We start from the raw sequence: 22,035 nt of genomic DNA, 5'->3' as shown, positions 1-22,035 counted from the left end.
AAATTCGTCGCTGGACTTTGGGTGCCTGGCACAGTCAGTTATAAATGGGAAATGTACCTTGCAGGGCCTGGCAAACCGCGCACCCACGGCCCTAAAGCCGAGACCGGCTCCGTGCGAGATGGCGCAGGTGGCTTTTACCCGGCTACACCGAACCCAGCGCTCCTCCGGCCGTGTCACCGCTTCCCGGCGAGCTGTTCCCCAGGCCGGCAGAGCCAGCCTGTGTGCGCGGTGCTCGGCGTTGTCCGTCTGTCCGTGCGGCACCCATGCCTTGCTGCAGTGCCCTTCTGCTCGCTGCTGGCAAGCTCTCCCCGTGTCGCCTCCTGGCAGCCTCGTCTCCCCTCCCAGCTGCAGCAAGGATGATAGGATCCCGTGACTCTTCCTATCTCGATTTCTGCAGTAGAGGTGTAGGATTAGGGAGCGCGGCAAAAATTAAGTCTGTGACCTGGCACGGGCATGGCAAAGCCCTGGGTTCCTTCCCAGTCTGGAACAACAAGCGAAGGGTCTGCTCTGCTTCAGCTCCTTCCCCAGAAATGCCCTTCATGGGCTGTTGGATTGAGCAGGCGCTCCCAGCAGTCGAGGCAGACTGACCCGATTTTCCCGGTCGGGAGCCGAGGGGCTCAGGGGTTTTGTGTGAAAGCTCCAGCCACGGAACAGCGAGGACCTGCCTGCAGCTGACACACCAAACCCCCCGAGCTGCCCGTGGCTCTGTGCTGTCCCTCCTCACCCCTCACCATCACAGCTTTGCGAGTCGCTACGCCTGGGTCGTTTCTGGGTTTTGCCCCTTTGCCCCCATCCCAGCGTCTGCAGTATTTTTGTTCGGTGGCTTAGATAAACCGGGGCTGCTGCTCGCAGCCGTCTTGGCACCTGGTTGCCAGATGCCGGGCAGCAGCAGGCGTGGATGTGTTGTTGGACTGGTTTGTGTTGTAGTCCGTGTCGGCAGCAGAAAGGCGGCTCTCGGGGTATTCTTCTGCATCGCTTTGCTCTTCTTCCAGGGGGCTGCGGCAGCGGGGAGCGGTGCCCTCCGTGTCCGACTGGCCCACGCTGCAGCTCCGGCTCCGCTGTCCCTCGCTCCCGTCATCACAGAACTGAGCTTCGTCTGTGCTGGTCTCGCTCTCCTGTTTTGTTAACTGGGTTCGTGGCCCCCCGTCCGCAGCGGCCAGCAGCTCCCCGCTGTCCTCCAGCTCGGAGTCGGAGTCAACGGAGCGGTCGCCGGACTCTGTGGGTCAGAGGGAGCCCTGCGTTACGCTCTCGCCCGGCACCATGGCATCAGCAGGAGCTTTGCTCAGCAAACTTGCGGTCTTCAGGACAGGGGAGGGGGTCTGTGCTAGTGCCGCTGGTGACATCTCGTACCTCCCGAGAGACCTGTGCCCACTGCGGAGGAGCCAGCGGGTGCCTTTCACTTACCTGCAAATGAGTCGGTGCTGTAATCCAAATTGCCCTTCTCTGAAGGCAGCTCTAGGTAGGGGATGCTGCCGGGAGGAGCTGCTGGCTGGGAGCCTGCGTTGGCCTGGGAGGAAGAGGTACAGTGGTGAGGGCATGGAGGAGAAAACTCCCATTCACTGAGGACAGCGTGGCCAGCGGGAGCAGGGAGGTGATTGTGCTCCCGTACTCGGCGCTGGTGAGGCTGCACCTCGAATACTGTGTTCAGTTGTGGGCCCCTCACTACAAGGAGGACATTGGGGTGCTGGAGCGTGTCCAGAGAAGGGCGATGGAGCTGGGGAAGGGTGTGGAGCACAGGGCTGGTGGGGAGCGGCTGAGGGAGCTGGGGGTGTTCAGCCTGGAGAAGAGGAGGCTGAGGGGAGACCTGATCGCTCTGCAGCTCCTGACAGGAGGGGGCAGGGAGGGGGGTCGGGCTCTTCTCCCAAGGAACAAGCAATAGGACGAGAGGAAATGGCCTCAAGCTGTGTCAGGGGAGGTTTAGGTTGGATATTAGGAGAAATTGCTTTACGGAAAGAGTGGTCAAGCATTGAACAGGCTGCCCAGAGAGGTGGGGGAGTCCCCAGCCCTGGAGGGGTTCAAAAAACGGGCAGAGGTGGCACTTTGGGCCATGGTTTAGTGGGCATGGGGGTGTTGGGTTGATGGTTGGGCTGATGATCTTAGAGGTGCTTTCCAACCTTAATGATTCCTATTTTTACTTTCATTATAAAACAATCCAGCCACCAAGCCAGGAAACATGAAATTATGACTCTGCCCTTAATTGGTTTAGTGGTGGACTTGGTAGTGTTAGGTTAATGGTTGGACTGGATGATCTTAAAGGTATTTTCCAACCTAAATGATTCCATGATTCTATGATTCTATGAGTCTATGAAATGGTTCCACACAGCTCATTGTTCACTGGAGAAATACCAACTCGTCCTGGTGTAAAAGCACGTAGGCTCCATCCTTCCGTCCCCTGCCTGTCTCACCTACTGAGACTGTTCTTTTGGGGCAGAAAATCACTCGCAAGTGGAGTGGGGATGCACATGGAGACGTGACGAAGCAAGGCGGGTTTTCTAAGAGAAAGGCAACAGCGTTGGCCAGGCCCGTACCATCGTGGGGCACAGCAGGGATGGGGTCACTGGTGCAATCTGCAGGGCAGAGCAGGAGGCCAGGGCACCGTTCAGGAGAGGGGTGGGGGGTGTTGGGGCTGCAGGAGGGTCTGCCCCAGCTGATCTGCTCCAGGTTGCAAGCGCCAGCAGGCTGTTGTGGTAGGCTTCCCATCCCCTAAGGGTGCTCCCTTCCCCGGAGGCTCCTACCAGGTCAGAGCAGCTGGCTGCCTCCTCCTTGCTGTCTGTGGCGTATTTGCTGGAGTCGGCCAGCGCCGCGGTCTCCTTGTTCTCAAAGATGGTCGAATAGAAGATGATGAGCGCCTCAATGATGCGAGCTTGGTGGGGATAATCAACCAGCGAGGACAAGGAAATAGTGGCATCCGTGGGCCTTGGGCGCATCAGCGTTGGCCCAAAGACGATGCCCAAGTTGCTTGAGGTCATCTTGTTGTCCTGTTCCACTTCCACAATCCTGGGGGGGAGGAGGAGGAACGCGTGAGAGCAAGCAGGGAACTCATGAGAGCAAGCAGGGAACTCGTGAGAGCAAGCAGGGAACTCATGAGAGCAAGCAGGGAGAAGGGACAGGTGGACAGGCAAGGCTTGCCCAGCCTGGCACATCCAGGCTGGAGGAGATGCTAGGCTGGCAGCACAAGAGTCCTCTCTCGTGGCACACGCGAGCTTCGTGAGCGCAGAGAAGTAGCTGCAGCCACGGATCTACCTCCCTGCTCCTGGGAAGGGCTGGGCTGTCCCTGCTGCCAGCGTGGGTCCGGTGGGGAGGCTGCAGTTAACCTTCCCACTCTAGGGAAGAAAGGGAAGGTGCCCCAGCACCCGCACGGGCTCTGGACCTGCCCTTCTCACCTTCTCAGGTGCTGCAGGAGGTACTGGAGCGTGGCCATGTTCTCCCAGGGAAGCTCCTTCAGCAGCTCCTTCAGCTTCAGCACCAGGTTCACCACCACCTTGTCCGTGTCGGCTCCTTTGTCCACCAGCTCAGGGCCCCCTTTCCCACTCTTGCCCTTGGCCTCGCCGCCCTGCAAGCTCTCCTTGGCCAGGCCCATCAGCTCGTTGTACATGCGGAAGGGCATAATGGGCTCCGGCAGCTGCAAGCAAGAACAGGGGAGATGGGTGCTGGAGAGCCATGCTGCCTGGTCCCGGGGGAGGCTCGCCCCCTCCCCGACACCTAGACCTGCCCAGTGCTGTTGAGCTGAGGACACCTGGGCCCTTTCTACAGCAAGGAAACATCCCCAACGCTTGCAAAGAGTGCTACCCAGAAGGTAATGTTTGTTTATCCATCTCCTGAAGCGTGTAAATCCAGTCGCATTTGTCCTAGCCAATTAGTACCTGTGGAGTTCAAGCAAAAAGCAGCGTTTGATCAACCCGTGGGTGCTCTCTGCTGGATAGGACCCTCCGGGTGAAGGTTAAGGAATTCTTTTTCCCCTAGGAAAGCCCTGGGCTGGGGTGAGCAGAGCAGCAGCTCCCCAGCAGACAGGAGGGGTTAGAAAGAGGGCAGGAATAAAAGACGACAGGAAAGAATTGTTCTCGGGGTGGAGAAGGCAGGATGTAATCGGCATAGCCTGCAGCAAAGGTGGGGCTGCGGTGAGGTGGAAACTCTTGCTTTGAAGTTTGTATGAAGCACCCCGAGCAGCATGTTAATTAATTGGTGCTTTTGCATGGCTGGCGGTGTTTTCTGGGTGGCTTAAACGGATGGTTTTGGGGATAGGCTGCCTCTCACAGCACGTCCCCTCCAGCCCAGCACTCTCATGGAGGGGCTTTAAACCCATTTCTCTGCAGTGAGACGTTGGATTGTGGCTCAGGACTGATTCTTCCTCTCTTTCCACTCTGCTTTTCTTCTCTGGAGAAACCGCAGAGGCAATTCAGAGCCCTTCTCTCTGCGCAGGGGACCTAGGGACAAGGCTCCCTCCTTGAGCTGAGCCTGATTCTTGCTTTAACGTGCAGGAGCCCTTCTGTGGCGTTACACCAGCCCTCCAAGAAAGGCAGCACTAAAGAGTTAAGCGGTGAGGCTGCAGGGCGAAGGAGAAGCTGCTTCCTCTCCATCTGCCTTGTGGTGGCTGGTTGGAGGATGTGGGTGATGCCGTTTGCACTGCCAGTTTTCAGCTTTGCTTATTGGCATTTGCTGGGGGTGGAGAACAGCTGTGAGCAGGACCCAACACCCTGCTGAGCCCACCGCAGGGCGACCCAAGGGTCCCAGCACCCGGCTGAGCCCACCGCAGGGCGACCCGAGGGGCAGAGCACCCTGCTGAGCCCACCGCAGGGCGACCTGAGGGTCCCAGCACCCGGCTGAGCCCACCGCAGGGCGACCCGAGGGGCAGAGCACCCTGCTGAGCCCACCGCAGGGCGACCCAAGGGTCCCAGCACCCGGCTGAGCCCACCGCAGGGCGACCCGAGGGGCAGAGCACCCGGCTGAGCCCACCACAGGGCGACCCGAGGGTCCCAGCACCCGGCTGAGCCCACCGCAGGGCGACCCGAGGGGCAGAGCACCCGGCTGAGCCCACCGCAGGGCGACCCGAGGGTCCCAGCACCCGGCTGAGCCCACCGCAGGGCGACCCGAGGGTCCCAGCACCCTGCTGAGCCCACCGCAGGGCGCCCCGAGGGTCCCAGCACCCAGCTGAGCCCACCGCAGGGCGCCCCGAGGGTCCCAGCACCCGGCTGAGCCCACCGCAGGGCGACCCAAGGGTCCCAGCACCCGGCTGAGCCCACCGCAGGGCGACCTGAGGGGCAGAGCACCCGGCTGAGCCCACCGCAGGGCGACCCGAGGGTCCCAGCACCCGGCTGAGCCCACCGCAGGGCGACCCGAGGGGCAGAGCACCCGGCTGAGCCCACCGCAGGGCGACCCGAGGGTCCCAGCACCCTGCTGAGCCCACCGCAGGGCGCCCCGAGGGTCCCAGCACCCAGCTGAGCCCACCGCAGGGCGCCCCGAGGGCTACAGCACCCGGCTGAGCCCACCGCAGGGCGCCCCGAGGGTCCCAGCACCCGGCTGAGCCCACCGCAGGGCGCCCCGAGGGTCCCAGCACCCAGCTGAGCCCACCGCAGGGCGACCCGAGGGTCCCAGCACCCGGCTGAGCCCACCGCAGGGCGACCCGAGGGGCCCAGCGCCGCGTGGGGAGACGTGAGCTCAGCCCCGGCTCTGCCGTGCGGAGCGACCTATGCCGGATCACTTCCCTTTTCTTGTACTTGGTTCCCCAATTGCAAAGGGGAGGGGGGATTTGGTGCTTCTGCACGTTGTTTTTCTGCGGATACGAATACCGCTGCTGCAGCGGCGGCGGAGCCACGTGAAGCGAGGGCTCACCGAGAGCAGGAAACCCGCAGTCAGCTCGGAGGAGGCGCAGTGCGAGTGCTCATCCCCGCTCGCACACGTCCCCCCATCTCCACCGCTGATCCGCTCCCAGCCGGGAGGGACCCCCACCACCCACCCTGCCATACGGTTGTGACGCCCAGATTGTGCAGAATTACTCCTGGCCAGAGATGCCTCGGTGAGGCCAGGTTTGTTTTGGGGAAGTTAGTTCCTCTGGCCACCTCTCCTTGCCTCCCCCCAAGCAGAAGGTATCACCAGCACCTTACCTGTCTCAGGTAGAGCTTCAAGACGTTGCTGATATCATGAGGGGAGGCCTGGGACAGCTCCACCAGCTCTTTCCCATTCTCAAATGCCTGGCAAAGCTTCTCCACCCGGGTCTTGACGCCATTAACTCGGTAGATGCCCTGTAAAAGAGAGAAAAGTGGAATTGAAATGGGGGGAGATGCTTCTCCTTGTGTTTGCATGAGACAGTGGGCTTCTAGCTCCCACCCCCTCCTTTTTTGAGGCTGGAAATCCCTCTCAGAAGTTATTCTGGGACCTCCCCTTCCAGCTCGGATGTTACTGTCACTCCTGTTTCATAGGAAAGAAGGAGGCAAGAGAAGTGATTTTTTGAGGTCAGAGTTTGGGGTATCAGGGCCAGTTTATCATCTGGGACTTTCTGGCTTCCTGCCTCCAGTAATCTGAAAAACGAGACTGTTGGTTTTCATGCCAAGGCAGAAGAACATTTCAAGAGAAGGCAGCTGAGCCAGCTTAGCTGAAGAAGGAGGAAGAGTGCGTCACCTTGGTTTTCAGTGCCCGCTTCTCAATCTCAGAAACACACTTCTTGATGATGAAGGGGATGCCGTCTGAGCTACTCTGAGAAGCCTTTGTGAAGTCTTGCCCAAAAAGCTGCAGCTTCCCTTGGAGTTTCTTGTGCCCGCACTGGATGGCCAAGGTTTCCAGACACTTCTTGTGGCAGGCCAGGTAGCACTGGAAAACACAGGGAAATGCGTGGAGGTGGGAGCCAGCACCATGGGTTAGGTGGAAGGGCAGCCACTGAGACACGCTGGGCATCGCTCGGAGAACGAGGAGCTGGTTGAGCAGGACGGCAGACAGGAAAAATGCCTTTCTTGGAGACACCGCAGGACCAACGCAAAGCACATGGACCCCTCCCCAAAGAGGCACAAGGCAGACGTTTCGAGCAGCGTGTTCCCCGCAGCTGCTGTTGGTCAAGTCACTGGGGATCGCGTCTTGTGAACAGCGCAGCCACCCCGGCTCTGCGCGGCGTCGAGCCCTCCGTAGCCCTGGGAACGATTGACCTGTCTCAGAGGGACAGACCCCAAGCCATGACGGAGCATGAAGCAGTCCTAGAACAGGGGGAAAAAAAGCAGTAGCAGCCGGGAATGTCTTCCTAAACGCATGTTAGAGCTGTGCTAAGGTAGGCCTGCCCCAAAGTTCATGCTGGCATGTCTTCTTCCACAGGAAGCTTAGACCTCCCGGCTGGGGTTACACCCATGGTTTGTACCACATGTGTGGTCAGGGCTCCTGGCCGGGTTTCTACAGCAAACCTGTGATACCCACATGAAAAGCTGCACCACAATATGCTGCTGCGGAGCGTGTGGCTCTCATATGAGGACAGAGTGAATCACAGGACCGAGTCCGGGCAGGTAGCGGTGAGGTCACCCCATTCATGGGGCATATCCTCCGTCTGTTCCACCCGCCGAGCGCTCTTCCCACTTCTCCCAACTTTACCTCCTCGCATTCTGCTCCCTGGAAGTAAACGTAGCTGTTGCACTCCCGACACTTGGAAGGGGTACGGAGCTTCCTCAGCCGATGAGTCTGGGCAGCCTTGGATAAGCCAACGTTTCGGAAGGGCCCTGTTGGAGCCGTCATCTCTGGTGTGATCCCATTGATGCCTACGAGCAGAACGAAAAGAAATTCAGCTGCGTCCTGGCTCCTGAGGAGGCAGGGTTAAGCAAAGCTCGAGCAGAGGGGTCACTGTCACAGAGCAGACAACCAGCTGGATGCACTAGGTCTTTAGCAACGTTGCAAATAACCTGTACGCTGAGGTGTACAGCCCTAGCTCATCTGTTCCCACCGGTCTGAGCAGAGCTCATCCCTTGGTAAAGCAAATGCTGTTGGGCTCCTCATGGGGTCACCATCAGGTATCCTCCAAGCAATTGTTCACTTTACCTCCAGAACTACTGAATTTGGGAAAAGTCAACCTGCTGTTAGCTTTGCCATGGGCTGCGGGTGCACAGCGGGAGCACTGTGGCACCTCCCATGCTGTCACGTACTCTGCTCAAAGGGGGTTGCGTTCTCATCCTTCTCTTCCAGCTCTTCGCTGGACGACATGGTGCCGTTGGAAGACAACCGCTGGAGTTTATGGCTGAATTCACCTGCCCAAAGAAAACGCAAAAGCCAGTGAGATTACCGGCAAAGTTGGTTCTCTTCTGAGTGTGCTCTGATGCTCGTGGCTGATTCCCACAGCAAGCAGTCGTGTGCCTTGCGCGGCTGGGTCAGCTCTGTCTGGAGAAAATGAGAAACTGGGAGCTAGCAAGGGCTGTGCGTGCCCGTAGAGTGCCTCACAGTGAAGCAGGCTGCAGCCAGAGTAGCGTGAAGGCTCAGTGGTCCCTCATCCCATCCCATCCCAGATTGGGATCAGAGCAGTTATTTACAACCCAGCGTTATTACAAGGCAGATAAAAAAGAGAAGTGACGGATCCCGCCTGACTCCGATGCTCTGGTTTTAGGCTGACTATTAGAAGGGGAAGGACTGCCTGCCCTGGGCTGTTTTCAGTATCTACCTGCATTTGAATCCAGGCTGCTGTCAGCTTCACTGATAGAGGTTGGCCAGGATTTGTGGACCTGGTGTCCCCTCCCACCTGCAGAAGAAAACACATAGTCTGTTTGAGATCGCTTCCTGCGTTCAGGAGAGAAACACGGGAGAAGAGCCTAGACTCTGGGAGACAAACTACTGAAGGAAGCTGCTTGGCTCCCTGTTGACAGGCTGGTGAAGGGGCTGGTGGGGTTGTGATGCCTTCAGTAACACAGCAAGGGAAATGCGACGGGAAGATGGAGAAGGGTCTTCTGTTAGGTAGCACTAACAAAAGCAAAAAACCCCTATGGATCTGATTTTGTGTCCTTTGGGAAATTCAGCTTGCAAGGCTTTCCAGCCTGTCCTACTGCTGCAAAGAGAAGCCCCGCCTCGGTACCCATGGAGGTCCTGCTTCGCTCCTGACCGAGGGCAGGACACAGCCTGCCGCGAGCGGTGCCGTGGGGACGGCGAGGCAGGGGCTCCTCTCCGCTCCGGGCTCACCTCTCCGCTCAGCCGCCACAGCCCCGCTTTGCTGCTCCTTGGCTCCTGCTCCTCCTTCCGAGACGGTCCCGTCCTTGGGCAGCCCGGCTCCGTCAGAGCCGGCATTCATTGAGAAGTCATTGGCGTTGAAGCTGCCTTTCCGTGTCCGAGTAAAGGGGGACCTGGCAGGCAGAAAGGAGGAGAAAAGGGAATGGCTGAGTGGATGAGAAGGAAGGACGCTTGAAAACTTTATTCACGGCTGCTATCCATCTGTCTTGGGATTTACAGTCCTCTGTCTTAGATACCAGATAGCCTGTCTCATCCATCGGAGGATGTGAGAGGAATTCCCAGCTGCTCCAGCCCCAGCTTTCCCAGCAGGAGCTGCCTTCAGGGACACTGAAAGCGTGCTGGTTTCTGCGGGGGAGCATAGTGCTAGCCCAGGGGAAGGTTGCCAGCGACAGAGAAGACGAGTGGAAACCAGGAATGATTTCTCCCTCTCCTTTCCTACCAGGCGTTGTGTGACACGTAGGGCTCAAAGTCGTACTGGATGTCAGGTTCGTCTCCTCGCTGCAGCTGCTTGACGTGAGAGGCGTATTGCTGCCCGGGGTCGTAGAGCTTGCTGCTCTCGCACAGTGTCTGGAAGTTGACGGGCAGCGGAGCCGTCTGCATGTGCATGATCTGGTAGAAGGAGATTGTGGCCTAAAAATAATGTAGAGAAAATCAGACGTGAGCTTTGTGAGGTGACGTACAAGGAAGACGGAGGCAAGGAGCTCCAGGTTAGATGAGAAATCAGGAGCACAGAGCGGTGCTTGGTCTGCAGCCTTGAGCCTTGGCTTTTCAGAGCACAAGGGAGTGAAGAGAGCTCTACATCCACCCGGACCTCATCTGAAATAGGAGCAGCTAAGCCAGGTCTGCTGGGGAGGCAGCTCTGAACCTCTCCTGAGCAGGGTACGGCCACCCCCCTGCCCTGGGGGCCATCCCAAGCAAGCCCCACTCACCGTCTTGATGACCTGGTCACTCTGTTTGATCACTTCGTGGATCTGCCGCAAGGAGTTCACCTTGGTATCCTCCAACTCCTGCTTCTGGGTATTTGCATCCGCAACGCAGGTCCGATACGTGGCCATCGCCTCTTCTGCCTGAGAGTTGGGAGAGCAAGAGGTGGAAACAGTTCATCGGTAAGGAGAACAGCTCTCTGCACTTGGACCCTGCTCCTCTAGGCATTCCTGTGCCGTATCCGAGGATCCGTGGGGAGCTCTGTTCAGTCCACTTAGCTCAGGGCTGCCCCTGTACTAGGACAGCAAGGAGCGAGAAGCTCAGCCAGAGTCCAGAGCGGTCACGTTCCTACCTTGTTCTTGGCTTCCTCTTCCAGCCGCCTCTTCTTGTCCAGGGTTTTGGTGGTGATGCTGCTGGCGGTGTTCTGCTGCTCTTCTTCTGCTTTCACTGCCATGTACTTGGCCTTGTCGTGCTCCTCGCTGCGCTGCATGTATATCTGCTTGGCCTTGCGCAGGTTGACCTCTGCCTCTTGCTGCCGGTGAAAACAGTGACCCAGGGTGAGGACTGATCTCTGCAAGGGGATCGTTATCCCCCGCAAAGCTCCCCAGGGCCCCTTTCCTGGCCCCTGCATCCCGTGTTTGTCCGGCGTCCCCCAGCACAGCAGAGGCTACTGGAGAGGGGCAAGGAGCATCCTCGGAGGCGTACGTGTCACGGGGGTACTCCAGACCGGGCTCGGGGAGCGCAAACCCAGCTGTTACTCACCAGTTTCCTCTGCGCCCGGTGCCACTGCTCCTTGATCTCCTTCCTCCGTTTTTCATGTTCAAGGCGCCTCACTGTTAGCGGCTGAATCGGGAGGGAGAAACAGCCCCCACGGTGGCCTGAGCTAAACGCTCGCTGCCCTTCCCTTTGCAAAAGGCTTTGCAAGGAGAAGTTCCCTGGCGCGGTTGTTATCATTCCCCAGCACATCTGGGCTCGGTTTGTGGGAGGGAGGGCTTGTGTCATGGACAAAAATCTGCAGCCTGGGAAGTGCCAGATGCAGTTTCCTTCCAGACTGAGAGAAGCAAAGAGCCGCCCTCTGCAGCGACAGGCCATCAGTTCCCTCCTGGAAAACAGCTCTGGAGAGTGGCTGTCCCTGGGAGATGGGCGCAACTTGGCCTGGGCTGGCGGAGGAACGTGGGAATGCAGAGAGGCCTCGGATGAAGTGGAGATCAATAAGGAGGTGCTGCTTGATTTGCCAGATTTGGGGGGTTTCTCCTAGACCCTGTATCTAACCCCTCGAAGGACCTGGCAACTGGCTGAGAGCTTGGGCTCGCTGATCTGCTGAGGCCAGAGCAAAGTGGGGAATGCTGAGCCCGAGCAGTGGCTGAGCCAAGCAGGATTCCAGTTTCTGGAAGTGCTGCTCATGTCACAAGGACTAAGGAGACCACCAGCCTCCCTCGCTGCCAGGGAAGACCCTTCTGAGATGGCCTTTCCTGGGGAAGGTGGCATCCACAGCTCCCCAGGGACACAGACCTCAGGGACCGCGTCCACCCCGCACCGAGTCACCCAGCTCGGGACTCAGCATGCGTCTGCGCATCCCGGCGTGCGCGCAGGTGAGCCCGCGCCGCTGGTCCTCTCACCTGCAGGAAGGTTTGGTGCTGCAGGGTGTTGGCAGCCTGCAGAACCGACGTCCCGTGCTCCATATCCTGCTCCAGGGCCAGCAGGTAGATGGACAGGAAAGGCATGTTGGTCTGAGAAACAAGAACACACGCGACCCTGAGCCCCAGCACCGCAGCGTGAACCAAAGGAGATGCGTCCTCCGTGCTGCGTTCAGGGAAGAAGAGCAAGAGGCTCAGTTTGGCTGCCTGCTACTGGTAAAAGCCCCATCCTGGACCAAGACAGCGCGGTTGGAAGCTGCCAGGAGACTGCTTGGAGGTTGGTCGGATGGGGCTGGAAGGGCCCCGTGGTGTCACCTGCCCGGTGCCTGGGCTGGAGAGCAGGGGCCGGGGCACATCTGGCGTGTGAGCCTGCCCAGGCTCTCCCTGCTGGCCCAGGCAGAAATATCAGCTACCGATGGACAAGCTTTTGCAGGGTCTCAGCCTTATCCTTTGCTTTGGTTTGGATGCGTGAATTTTGCCAAGAGAGCTTTGGAGAACTGCACGCTTGTTCTCCTGGGCAAAAAGCCGGGTCACACAAATAAAGCTCTCCAGGGCTGCTTGCTCCTGATACAGCCTGGATGCCGGGTGGCTTTAGGGACATGTGGACTTACCTCCTGACTGATGGTTTGCTTGCAGCTGTTTGCCATCTTCTGAAGCCCTTTGGCAAACTCCATCTCTGGAAAAAAAAAAGAAGGTTGGAAGTGAAAAGACATACGAGACACCAGGATTTCCCTGCTGACCGGGTTCCTTTTGGAAAAGAAATCAAGAACTTCAGGAATGAAGTTCACCACTGCCCTTGCAATGTCTGACTCCCTCAGCCTCGTGCACGTGATCGTAGAGGACCTCGACCTATTCTGATGCTGCTCTGAGGAGTTCAGCCCCGCTCCGGAGAGGACCCACCCGCCGTCCTCCCCATCTCACCCAGCGTGGTCCTTTTCTCCAGGTAGCCAATGAGGTCCTTCATGTACTTGGAGATGGTTTTGGCGTACTGGAGGGCAGCATCTACCCCCCCCTCGCAGCGCTGCAGCATCACGTCCACTTCCTCAGCAGGAGGACGGCCTGCGATGGGACGAGGGGGAAGGTGGGGAGAGAAAGAGGAGACCCTGAATGTGCTACTGCCGCTGCGCTCGCTGACCCGCTCCCTCCAAACGCCTTCAAGTTCCCAGGAACACTGGAACAGCCGGAAAAACCCCAGGACAGCCTGGCTCACCCCTGCAAACTCTGTGAGCTTTCAGTGCAAACCTCCCCGTATCTGTGCCGGCATCGTGCTGTGCTGGTGTCCTGCTGGCCCCGGTGCCGGCAGCAGCTCTGCTGCCTTTTCTCAGCCGAGGAGCCGTGTGCGGCTCAGAACCGCGGCGGTGATGGGGAGGACACCGGTTCCTGTCAGCCGCTCTGCTCAGCTGGGTACCCCACCACCCCAAACCCTGCAGCCAGAGTCTGCCTGCTTACCCGTGTCATAGCTTTCCATGCCCGAAGGCATGCCGTCTCCTCCAGGCCCAGGGATCCCCCCGTAGAGGCTCTCCATAGTCTTTGGGAATTGGGAAAGAAAAGGGACTGATCAGAGAAGAGGAGGGGGAGTAGTTGGAGGGGCTGGCGGATGGAGGGGAGGCAGAAAGCCGGAGCTGCTGGAGCCTTTCTGCTGTTGCTGGAAGTCTCCTGTGCCCAGCCCGTGGCCCCACAGGAAGGCCATGAGCTAACGGGAACGTCGCTGGAGAAATACCTGGCTCTGTGCACGCACCAGACCAGGGCAGAGCTAAGGAGGGCAACCAGAGCCCTATTTTCTGCCTCTGTTGACAGAACTGCTCCATCCCTTCCCCAGCCACTTTGCCCTTTGGATCGAGTTGCCAAGTGGCTTTTCCCCTCCTTGGGATGGCGGTGAGGACAGGAGCAAGGAGGCAATGCCTCCACGCAGCTCCGATGGGCTTGGAGGTGAGCTGGGAATCCCACGTCTGGGGCTTGGGGGCTCAGCCCCTTCCCGAGCCCAGTCTGAGCACCCCGGCACATCCCGAGCCCCGCGCGATGGGAGCGGGCATCACTCACCTGGTTCTGGTCGCTGGGTGGGATGGAGAGGATGGTGCTGCTGTCCACCTCCCCCATGAGGAATTCGGACACGCTGTGATGGGAGGAATACGACTGGGCTCAGGACGGGCAGTGACAAGCAGGGCTGTCACCCAGCAGCACCCGACCCACGTCCGAGGGACCTGGCGAGGGCCAGGGCGGTCGGAGCTGCAATACTGGTTTCAGTGGGGATCAGCTCAGCTCCACGTGATGAGGTCTTGGTCATTCAGGTGGAGGAGCAGAGCTTGGCTCTGAAGAGGGGCCTGGAGATGGAGCCTATGGGCTCGAGCAGGCTTTGGGGTCCCTCCTTGGTGCTGGAGGAATTGCTGGTGCGAGCGGCAGGAGGAATGAATCCCTCCCTGCGGGGTCTCTCCGGTCCCCAAACCAGCTCCACCGCAGGGCTGTGCATGGGTGAGGGGACGGGGCGAGGGGTGGAGACGTGTCCTGGCTGGCTGGGGCAGTGGGGTCCATCGGGGGACCTTCTCCGGGGGATGGCTGGCCAAAGGTCCCTTACGTGCTGCTGAAGGACACTGCGATGGTCTCCACGGCCTTCTCGAACTCCCGCTTGTCCGTCTCATTGTTGGATTCGTAATGGAAACCTGGAAATGAGGAAATGCGGAAGCGCTGTCGCTGCGAGCGCCTGTCCCTGTCCCTGTCCCTTTCCCAGGCAGGAGAAGGTCCTGCTGGTCTCAGCCCAGCCGTGGGGCTGGGGCTGGGGCTGGGTCGGGCTGGAGGGAGCAGTGGGGAGGAGAGGACTGTCCCTATGGATGACGGACATTCTCTAGCGTAGCACAGTGTCTCTGCCCCCCGCTTCTCCTGGGGCTGACTTCCCTGCCAGCATCGCTTGGCTCATGGATGATCTTAAAGGTCTTTTCCAACCTAAACGATTCTATGATTCTGTGCTTCTGTTCACTCCTATTACCCCGGGCTGCTGGAAAATTGACCGTGGACCTGTTCCACCGCCTTACAGCACCTCCAGAGCCCCCTGCTCCGAGGCAGGGGGTGGCTTCCTCCTGGAGGGCTCTCGGCTGCAGCCAAAAGAGGAACTGCCGGCGGCAGCGGGAACCGGTGCAGACAGCGCTTGGCAGACGCCCAGGCCAAGAGACGCTTGTGACGCCTTCACCGGCAGCCAAGGCTCCTCTGGGGTGCCGGGGCCGGTGAGCCGGGAATGGGGGGGGGGCTAGGATCTGCCCCCACCCCTCTGCCCGGGAAGGTGGGCAGCCTAAACTCGCTCCATCCCAGCCTTGTGTGGGGCCAGCCCCACGGCAGACCGCCTGCCACCCGCCACGAGGCTTCCTGTCCCCTCGCAGTTGCTGTTCGGTGTCCAGGAAGCGGTGTGGTGACGCAAAATGTTGTGCTCTGCCTGCGGTTAGTGCAGTCCCCCCCTCCCCGCTGGTGTAACTGTGGGCAGGAGGTGGTGCCCTGGCCAGGATCTGGGCTCCGCAGACCCTGCCTTTATAAACACGAGGTGCTGCCAGGAGCGGGGTCCAATTATTTAAGTGTTTTTCCTGTGGCCATGCTTGGAAACCCCCATGCAGGGATCTGGGTTCTTGTCATTTCTGACACTACATCGTCCTTAAAACTAGACCACAGCGAGCAGGCAGTTGATGCTTTCACCCTCTCCGCCTGGCCGTGGGGCAGCTCCGCTCCCGGCAGCCCTGAGCCCCACACGTCCCGGCGTAGGGCAGGAGGGGAGCGGGACAGACCTCCCAGCCCCATCGTCTCACCCTTGACTTTGGAGATGAGGGTCCCGGCGGCCGTCAGGGTCTCCAAGGTGTTGAGCAGCGGGTACTTGTTGATGACCTGGCGCAGGATGCGCAGGGTTTCGCCCAGGCACTCGTGGGCCAGCGGCCGCTGGAGCTCCTTGGGGTCTGCAAGAGAGGGGGGCTGAAACTCTGCCCCGTGTCCCTGCCCCGTGTCCCTGCCCTGCATCCCTGCCCCATGTCCCTGCCCCATGTCCCTGCCCTGCATCCCTGCCCCATGTCCCTGCTCTGTGTCCCTGCCCCATGTCCCTGCCCCATGTCCCTGCCCTGCATCCCTGCCCCGTGTCCCTGCCCTGCATCCCTGCCCCATGTCCCTGCCCCATGTCCCTGCCCTGCATCCCTGCCCCGTGTCCCTGCCCTGCATCCCTGCCCCATGTCCCTGCCCCATGTCCCTGCCCTGCATCCCTGCCCCGTGTCCCTGCCCTGCATCCCTGCCCTGCATCCCTGCCCCATGTCCCTGCCCTGCATCCCTGCCCCATGTCCCTGCCCTGTGTCCCTGCCCTGCATCCCTGCCCCATGTCCCTGCCCTGCATCCCTGCCCCATGTCCCTGCCCCATGTCCCTGCCCTGCATCCCTGCCCCATGTCCTTGCCCTGCATCCCTGCCCCATGTCCCTGCCCCACGTCCCTGCCCTGCATCCCTGCCCCATGTCCCTGCCCCACGTCCCTGCCCTGCATCCCTGCCCTCCGGAGCCTCCCATCCACCCCCTGCCAGCCACGTCCTGGGCAGGGTCCTGCCAGGCTCCCAGGCCACGCAGCCCATCCCCTTGGCTTTGGGGCTCTCCAGCACTGGCACGGCCACATCCCGCTGCTCCGGCACCTCCCCAGCCCTCCCCTTCCATCCCCGCCATGCCTAAACCAGCCCGTGTGTGTCCCCTGCCCGGCGCAGTGGCGGGCCCGGGGCAGCCAGACCTTTTAGGCATTTTTTCCTCAGTAGTAACTTTTTCCCTTGAAAGCGGTTTGGGAATTTCCTCCTTGTTTCCTTCCCTTCCTCCCCACCGGACGGGCACTCCCAGCTGCTGGGAGGGATGCAGCAGGTCTGTCCTGCTGCCGTGCCCCATCCAGCCGGGCTTGCCACATCCCGCGGGGTCCTGCCCCGGGAGCCGTCCCCGCTGCGGGCTCCAGCCGCCAGCCCGGGGGTCCGGCCCCGCTCCCTGCCAGCCCGGGGCTGGGCGCTGGGTGCTGGCAGCCTTGTTAGGAGGTGAGGAGCCTCCCGTAGGGAAGCACTGGGATGGGAGCCTGGCACCCACCGCCCAGCCGGGAAACCCCCCTCCCTGTCCCAGCCCCCAGCTCGGGGTCGGGAAGGGGTTTCCTTTGCTTCCTCCCCCATTTCCAGGCCCCTTCCAGAGTGGGAAGTGGGGAGACCAGCAGGGCTCGGAACAGGGCTGGGAATGGGGCTGGATGGGTGCAGAGAAGAGCCGGGCTCTCCAAAATCACAGCTGCATCCCGCAGGTCAGCCCCAACCTCTCCCCGTCTCTTTGCCAGCTTGGGGATGGCACCGTCCCGGCTGTCCCAAACCGGGTCCAGCAATAACCGTGGACCCCAGGCTGGGATGGCAGCGGGACAGTCGCCGTCCGGCTCAGGGATGTTCCCTCCCTGCCCTGCAATGCCCAAACCTTCTCAGCGACCTGGAGGCATCACCCCCCCCGGCTGCCATCCCACCGCCCCCCTGGCAGCGCAGACCCCAGCCGCGTTCCCACTGTCCCAGCCATGGATCCGGCCACCGGGACCATCGGCAGCGGTGCCCGGGGTTGGGCGCTGCCGTTTTCCACAGCAAGCGGGGATGCGTCAACATGTTTGCAAAGCCAGTGCCAAAAACGCAGCGTCATGTGACCCTCACACACAGCCCCACCTCGCTACGGGGACCACGAGATCGCCGCCGCTCCCTTCGCCTCCTCGGGCAGGGATGCCCGCCCGCCGCCCCGCAGCCCACCCAGCCCCACGCCCGCACCGGGCCATGGGTCCCACCCCGCCGGCCGCCCCGGTGAGGCTGATCCGGCAGGTTGGGGGGCCGGGGGGCCGTGCCCGGTGCCCTGTGGGGCTCTGGGGGCCCTGCAGGCAGCTGGCACCGCTGCGATGTAAACAGGAAAGCGGGCGGATGAAAATAGCTTGCAGGCAGGAAGCCGTGTTATCCTGGCTCCGAGCTCCCAGCAGCCACCCGCAACCTTCTGTCCATGGCTGCTGCGGCTCTTGCATGGCCCCCCCGGGGTCCCGGTCCCCTCCCGGCCCGGTGCAGAGACCCCCACCCATGGGACCGCTCTGTTCCCAGGGAGGGGATGCTCCCGTGCCGTCCCTGCGGCGGTGGGTGCTTTGGAGCCGCGTGGGCAGCGCAGGGATGGTGGGAGCCGGGGGCGATGCCGGCACTCACCGTCACGCAGCACCACGTCCCGCAGGTTCTCCAGGGCGTCGGCGAAGCGGGCCACGTCCGTCAGCAGCTGCGAGATGTCCTCTGTGTCGATGAAGGGGCCCTCCCCGCCGTCCATGGGGCTGTAGGAGGTGGGGGTCTTGTGGCCCTTGGGCACGACCCTGGGGCCCGCGGCGGTGAGGGGGAAGCCAGCGGCGCTGGCATGGCGGCTGAGGCTGGTGGGGCGCTTGAGGGTGCCCACGGCGCTGGGGCTGGTGCTGAGCTTGGAGCTGGCGGGGGGCAGCTCCCCCAGGCCGGGGCTGGGCGTCTCCAGGCAATCCTTGCGGGAGAGGTCCTGGGGAGCAGGGACGAGCGTGAGGCGCCGGCGGGCACGGCCAGTGCCACGGGGCATGGCCGGGACCCCAGCTTGGGCAGGGAGGCGGCAGCACCCCGGGACCCCCCATGCCAGCAGCCTGGAGGGGACGGGCTGTTGCCTGAGGGGCTGGCGCCAGCCCTGCAGCCGTGCCTCAGTTTCCCCAGTTAGGCGTCCTGGCAGAGCCTCAGGATCTTGGGCGGACGGTTGGGCTGATGATCTTAGACGTCCTTTCCAATCTTAATGACTCCTAATTTTTACTTTCATTATAAATAATCCAGCCACCAAGCCAGGAAACATGAAATTACTACTCCACCTTTAACTGGGTTAGCGGTGGACTTGGTAGTGTCAGGTTAATGGTTGGACTGGATGATCTTAAAAGTCTTTTCCAACCTCAACGATTCGATGATTCTATGATTCTGTGACCCAGCACAGCTGTGGCGCGGGGACGAGGCGTAGCCCTCCCCGGCACTTCCAGCTCTTTGGGGATTTGGGGGGCTGGCAGGGATGCTCTCGGCGCTGTCGGCGAGAAAACGACAGCGGAGCGGCAGCTGGCAGGGTTTGGGCGCTCGCCTGGCTGGGGCCGCCATCCCCACTGTCCCCACCACGCCACAGGCAGCCCCCGGCAGCTGGCATTGCCCAAGGCTCCCGGCGGATGAACCACCCCCAGCACGGGGGTTTCGCAAGCAGCGTCGCCTCCAAAACCACGGGCCGGGAGCTGGCTTGGCCGTCCCGTCTGCCCGCTCGCCCCGTGGCACCCACTGGCCCCAGCCAGCCCCCGTGGGTCTGGGTTTGTCCAGGGGGGCACACGGTGACCGTGTGGGTGACGCTGCCTCGTCTCCACCGGCACCCACCACGCTGCAGCTCCCCAAACCCGGGGGGTCCGCGGGGACCCTGGCACAGCCAAACAACGCCAGGATCCGGCCCCACGCATCCCTTCCTCTTTTTCAGCCTGTCCCATCCCCATCCCTGCCAGGGATGGGGGCAGGGACGGGGACGCCTCACAGGCCACTATCTGGAGACTTCGCAGCTGTTTTACGGATGGAAGGAGCCCCCAATTTCAAGGGGTAAAAATTACCCCGAGGGAGGGGCTGATACCAGCACCTTCCGGGGCCGTGCACCGCGCCGGGGCCACGCGCCCAGCGAGGGTCCTCGCAGCACGGGGAGGGGGCCCAAGGCCACCCTTGCCCCTCCAGCAGCTCCGGTCGGTGACCCTCAGGCACTCATGTGTGTCACGAGTGCGCTGGGTCTCAGCATCCCTGGCCGGGCACGGCCGGCTCGGCGCTGCCGGGTTGGCGGGGCCGGAAGCTGTCTTTGGTGCCGATGGGGCAGACACCGAGCCGGCCGAGAGCATGAGGCTGCCGTGGGCGGCCCGAGGCCGGCCAGACCACCACGGGGCTACAAGGGGGCAAAGGCCCCCACCCCAAAATGGCTGGGGCCAGCCCAGCCCTTGAAAACCTGTCCCTGTCCCCCCTGGGGTGCAGCGGCCCCGGAGACCCCGGTCCCCCCCCACCGGCACCCCCGGGGCGCACCCGGCCGTACCGTCAGCCGCACGGCGGGCGCGCGGGGCAGCGAGTCCAGGGAGCGTTTGGGCGAGTGGGCTTTACCCGTCCTGCGGCGCCCGGCCGAGTAGGGGCTGTAGCTGTTCCTCCCAGATGCCCGGCTGAGCATCCCTCCGTCCGCCACCCATAGGCCCCTCTCCTGGGGGGGGTCCGGGAGGAGGGTGGGGACGGGTGCCCCTTGCTAGGGAGCCGCGGGCGGGCTCTCGGGCCCCGTCGGCCCCGTCTCGCCAGCCCTGTCTCGCCCCACGCGCTGCGGGCTGGGGCGCGGGTGCAGCGCAGGCGCGGGGAGGGCAGTGCCAGGGTGCGCAGGGGAGCCCCGGCTGCCGGCCAGCCCCGCGGAGGCGAGGTGCTTCCTCCCGCACCCCTCCAGTGCCGGGGGGGTACCCGCAAGTAAATAAATATATGGCAGAGCCGAGGCACCGGGGCTGCCCAAGCCTGGGCATCCCCCCGTCCCTGTCCCCTGGACAGTTTGGGGGTTTCGCTGCCCTCCCCAAACCCTCGGCCCCAGCCCCCACCGCTAGGCTCCCCTGCCCTTTGCCGCAGCCCCCCGTTTCCTCCCCTACCCCGCTTGTCCCCCTGCCTCCCCAGGCGGCTGCTCTGTCCCCTTTGTCTGGGGCAAAATCCCCCCTCCCCAGGCCCAGGGAGCAGGGTCCCTCCTTGGCTCCCCCCTCTCCTCGCGGACCCCCTGGCCGTACCCAGGTCCCCCTTCCCACCCCGCAGCTCTTCCCAGCGGCTCCGTGGGCGCCGTGACCCCGCAGCCCACCATGGTCCCTACCCTGCCGGGGGGGGGGGAACGGGGCACACTCACCGGCAGGGTCTGCGGGACGGGGCTTCCCGCCCGGCTCTTCTTGGAGATGGAAGGGGTTTTCATCAACTCCCGCTTCTTCCGGGAGAACATGGTTCCTAGGGGCTGCCGAGACCCTGCCCTCGGCGGCCCCTCGCTCAGGGCGGCCGCCGTGCCTGGCTGCCAGCACCGCGCTCGTCACCGCGCCGGCCACATTCGCCGGGGCAAACTGTCAGGAGGGCGCGTGTGACGCTGCCTTATTTCCTCATCTGCTTCAGAGGCGAACCTGAAACAGGAAAAGCCAAATGCGCACCCAGGGCGCGAGGCCAGGGGGAAGGGGGACCCCGGCTGCCCCTCGGGGGGCTCGGGCCTGTCTGCAGTTTTGCAGGAGGCGGCAGAGAAGATGCCGGCGCTTTTGGGGGCGGTGGGGTCTCGGCGGCCGTTTGGTGCTGCACCCCACGGCTGCACGGAGGGGTCGGGGGGGAGCGGAGAGCCTCGCGCCACGGGACCGGGGCTGACTCCCGCGGGACCCCAGGCCTCTGTGGGGCTTGCCCTTGTTCGGGGGGGTTCACCCATCCAGGGAGGACAAGTCCCACCCGGAGGGGTATCGCTGGAGACCCCGGGGGTGGGGGTGAGTGGGATGCAGGGCTCCAGGCTCCCACCCGTGGGATGCTCCGGGCTCTGCCTCCGCCGTGGGCTCGGTGGCGGTGCCAGGACAGCCTGGCCCCAGCGGCCCCCCCGGGGTCACCGCCCTGCCCTGGCCCCCGCCAGCCTGCAGCCTCCGCGCACCCACGGCCCCCCACCCGTGACTCGCCCACCCAGGGGTGACGCAGCCCCGCAATGGTCGGGGCACCTACGGGAGCACCCGGCGAGGCGGCGGATGAACCCCGGGAGAGGGATGGGGTGGGACGGGGTGGGCCCCCCCGGGGTGCCACTCCTGCACCGTGGGGACCCCCGGCCGGATCCTGCCCCAGCCGCTGCCCACGGGCTGCTCGGGGCGGCTGCCAGCCCCCACGGGTGGCCTCGGGGGGGGGGGGGGGACCCGCTTCGTCCCGGGACCCCCCCGCGGGGCCGCGCTGCCTCCCGTGGGCGATCTGCCGGCCGTGGGGCGGGCAGCGGCCGGTCGGGGCGAGGGGAGCGGGACGGGGCAGGGGGTGTGTGCGTGGGTGGGGGTGCGGGGGGTGTGCGTGGGTGGAGGTGCGGGGGGGTGTGCGTGGAGGTGCGGGGGGGGTGTGCGTGGGTGGAGGTTTGGGGGGGGCTGTGCGTGGGTGGAGGTGCGGGGGTGTGCGTGGACGGGCGGGGGGTGCGCGTACGTGTGCCCCGCGTGTGCGCGTGGCCGTGGGTGCGCGCGTGTGCGCGCGTGTGCGTGTGCGGGGGAGCGCCCGTGGGTCGGGGGGGCCGCGCACATCTGT

The 22,035-nt window shown here is 62.7% G+C and overlaps 1 protein-coding gene across 1 annotated transcript; it reads right to left on the bottom strand.

The window, feature by feature from the left end:
- Nucleotides 1–297: 297 nt before the first annotated feature.
- On the bottom strand, nt 298–20,737 carry ARHGAP45 (Rho GTPase activating protein 45). Its single transcript, XM_075723420.1, has 23 exons — nt 20,648–20,737; nt 17,929–18,259; nt 15,527–15,670; nt 14,314–14,398; nt 13,782–13,854; nt 13,191–13,269; nt 12,663–12,800; nt 12,353–12,417; nt 11,724–11,834; nt 10,867–10,947; nt 10,457–10,636; nt 10,110–10,247; nt 9,620–9,810; nt 9,133–9,293; nt 8,621–8,698; nt 8,112–8,213; nt 7,567–7,730; nt 6,616–6,804; nt 6,102–6,239; nt 3,384–3,622; nt 2,736–2,997; nt 1,405–1,507; nt 298–1,216 (listed from the first exon to the last, which is right to left on the bottom strand). The coding sequence occupies exons 1-23, from the start codon at nt 20,735–20,737 to the stop codon at nt 825–827; spliced, it is 3,534 nt and encodes a 1,177-aa protein (XP_075579535.1). The 3' UTR covers nt 298–824.
- Between the last annotated feature and the right edge of the window lie 1,298 nt (nt 20,738–22,035).

The sequence above is a fragment of the Pelecanus crispus genome, chromosome 20 (assembly GCF_030463565.1).
Source record: "Pelecanus crispus isolate bPelCri1 chromosome 20, bPelCri1.pri, whole genome shotgun sequence".
Classification (NCBI taxonomy): Eukaryota; Metazoa; Chordata; class Aves; order Pelecaniformes; family Pelecanidae; genus Pelecanus; species Pelecanus crispus.
The sequence above is the reverse complement of the archived record's forward strand: the minus strand, read 5'-3'. Positions and strand labels throughout refer to the sequence as shown.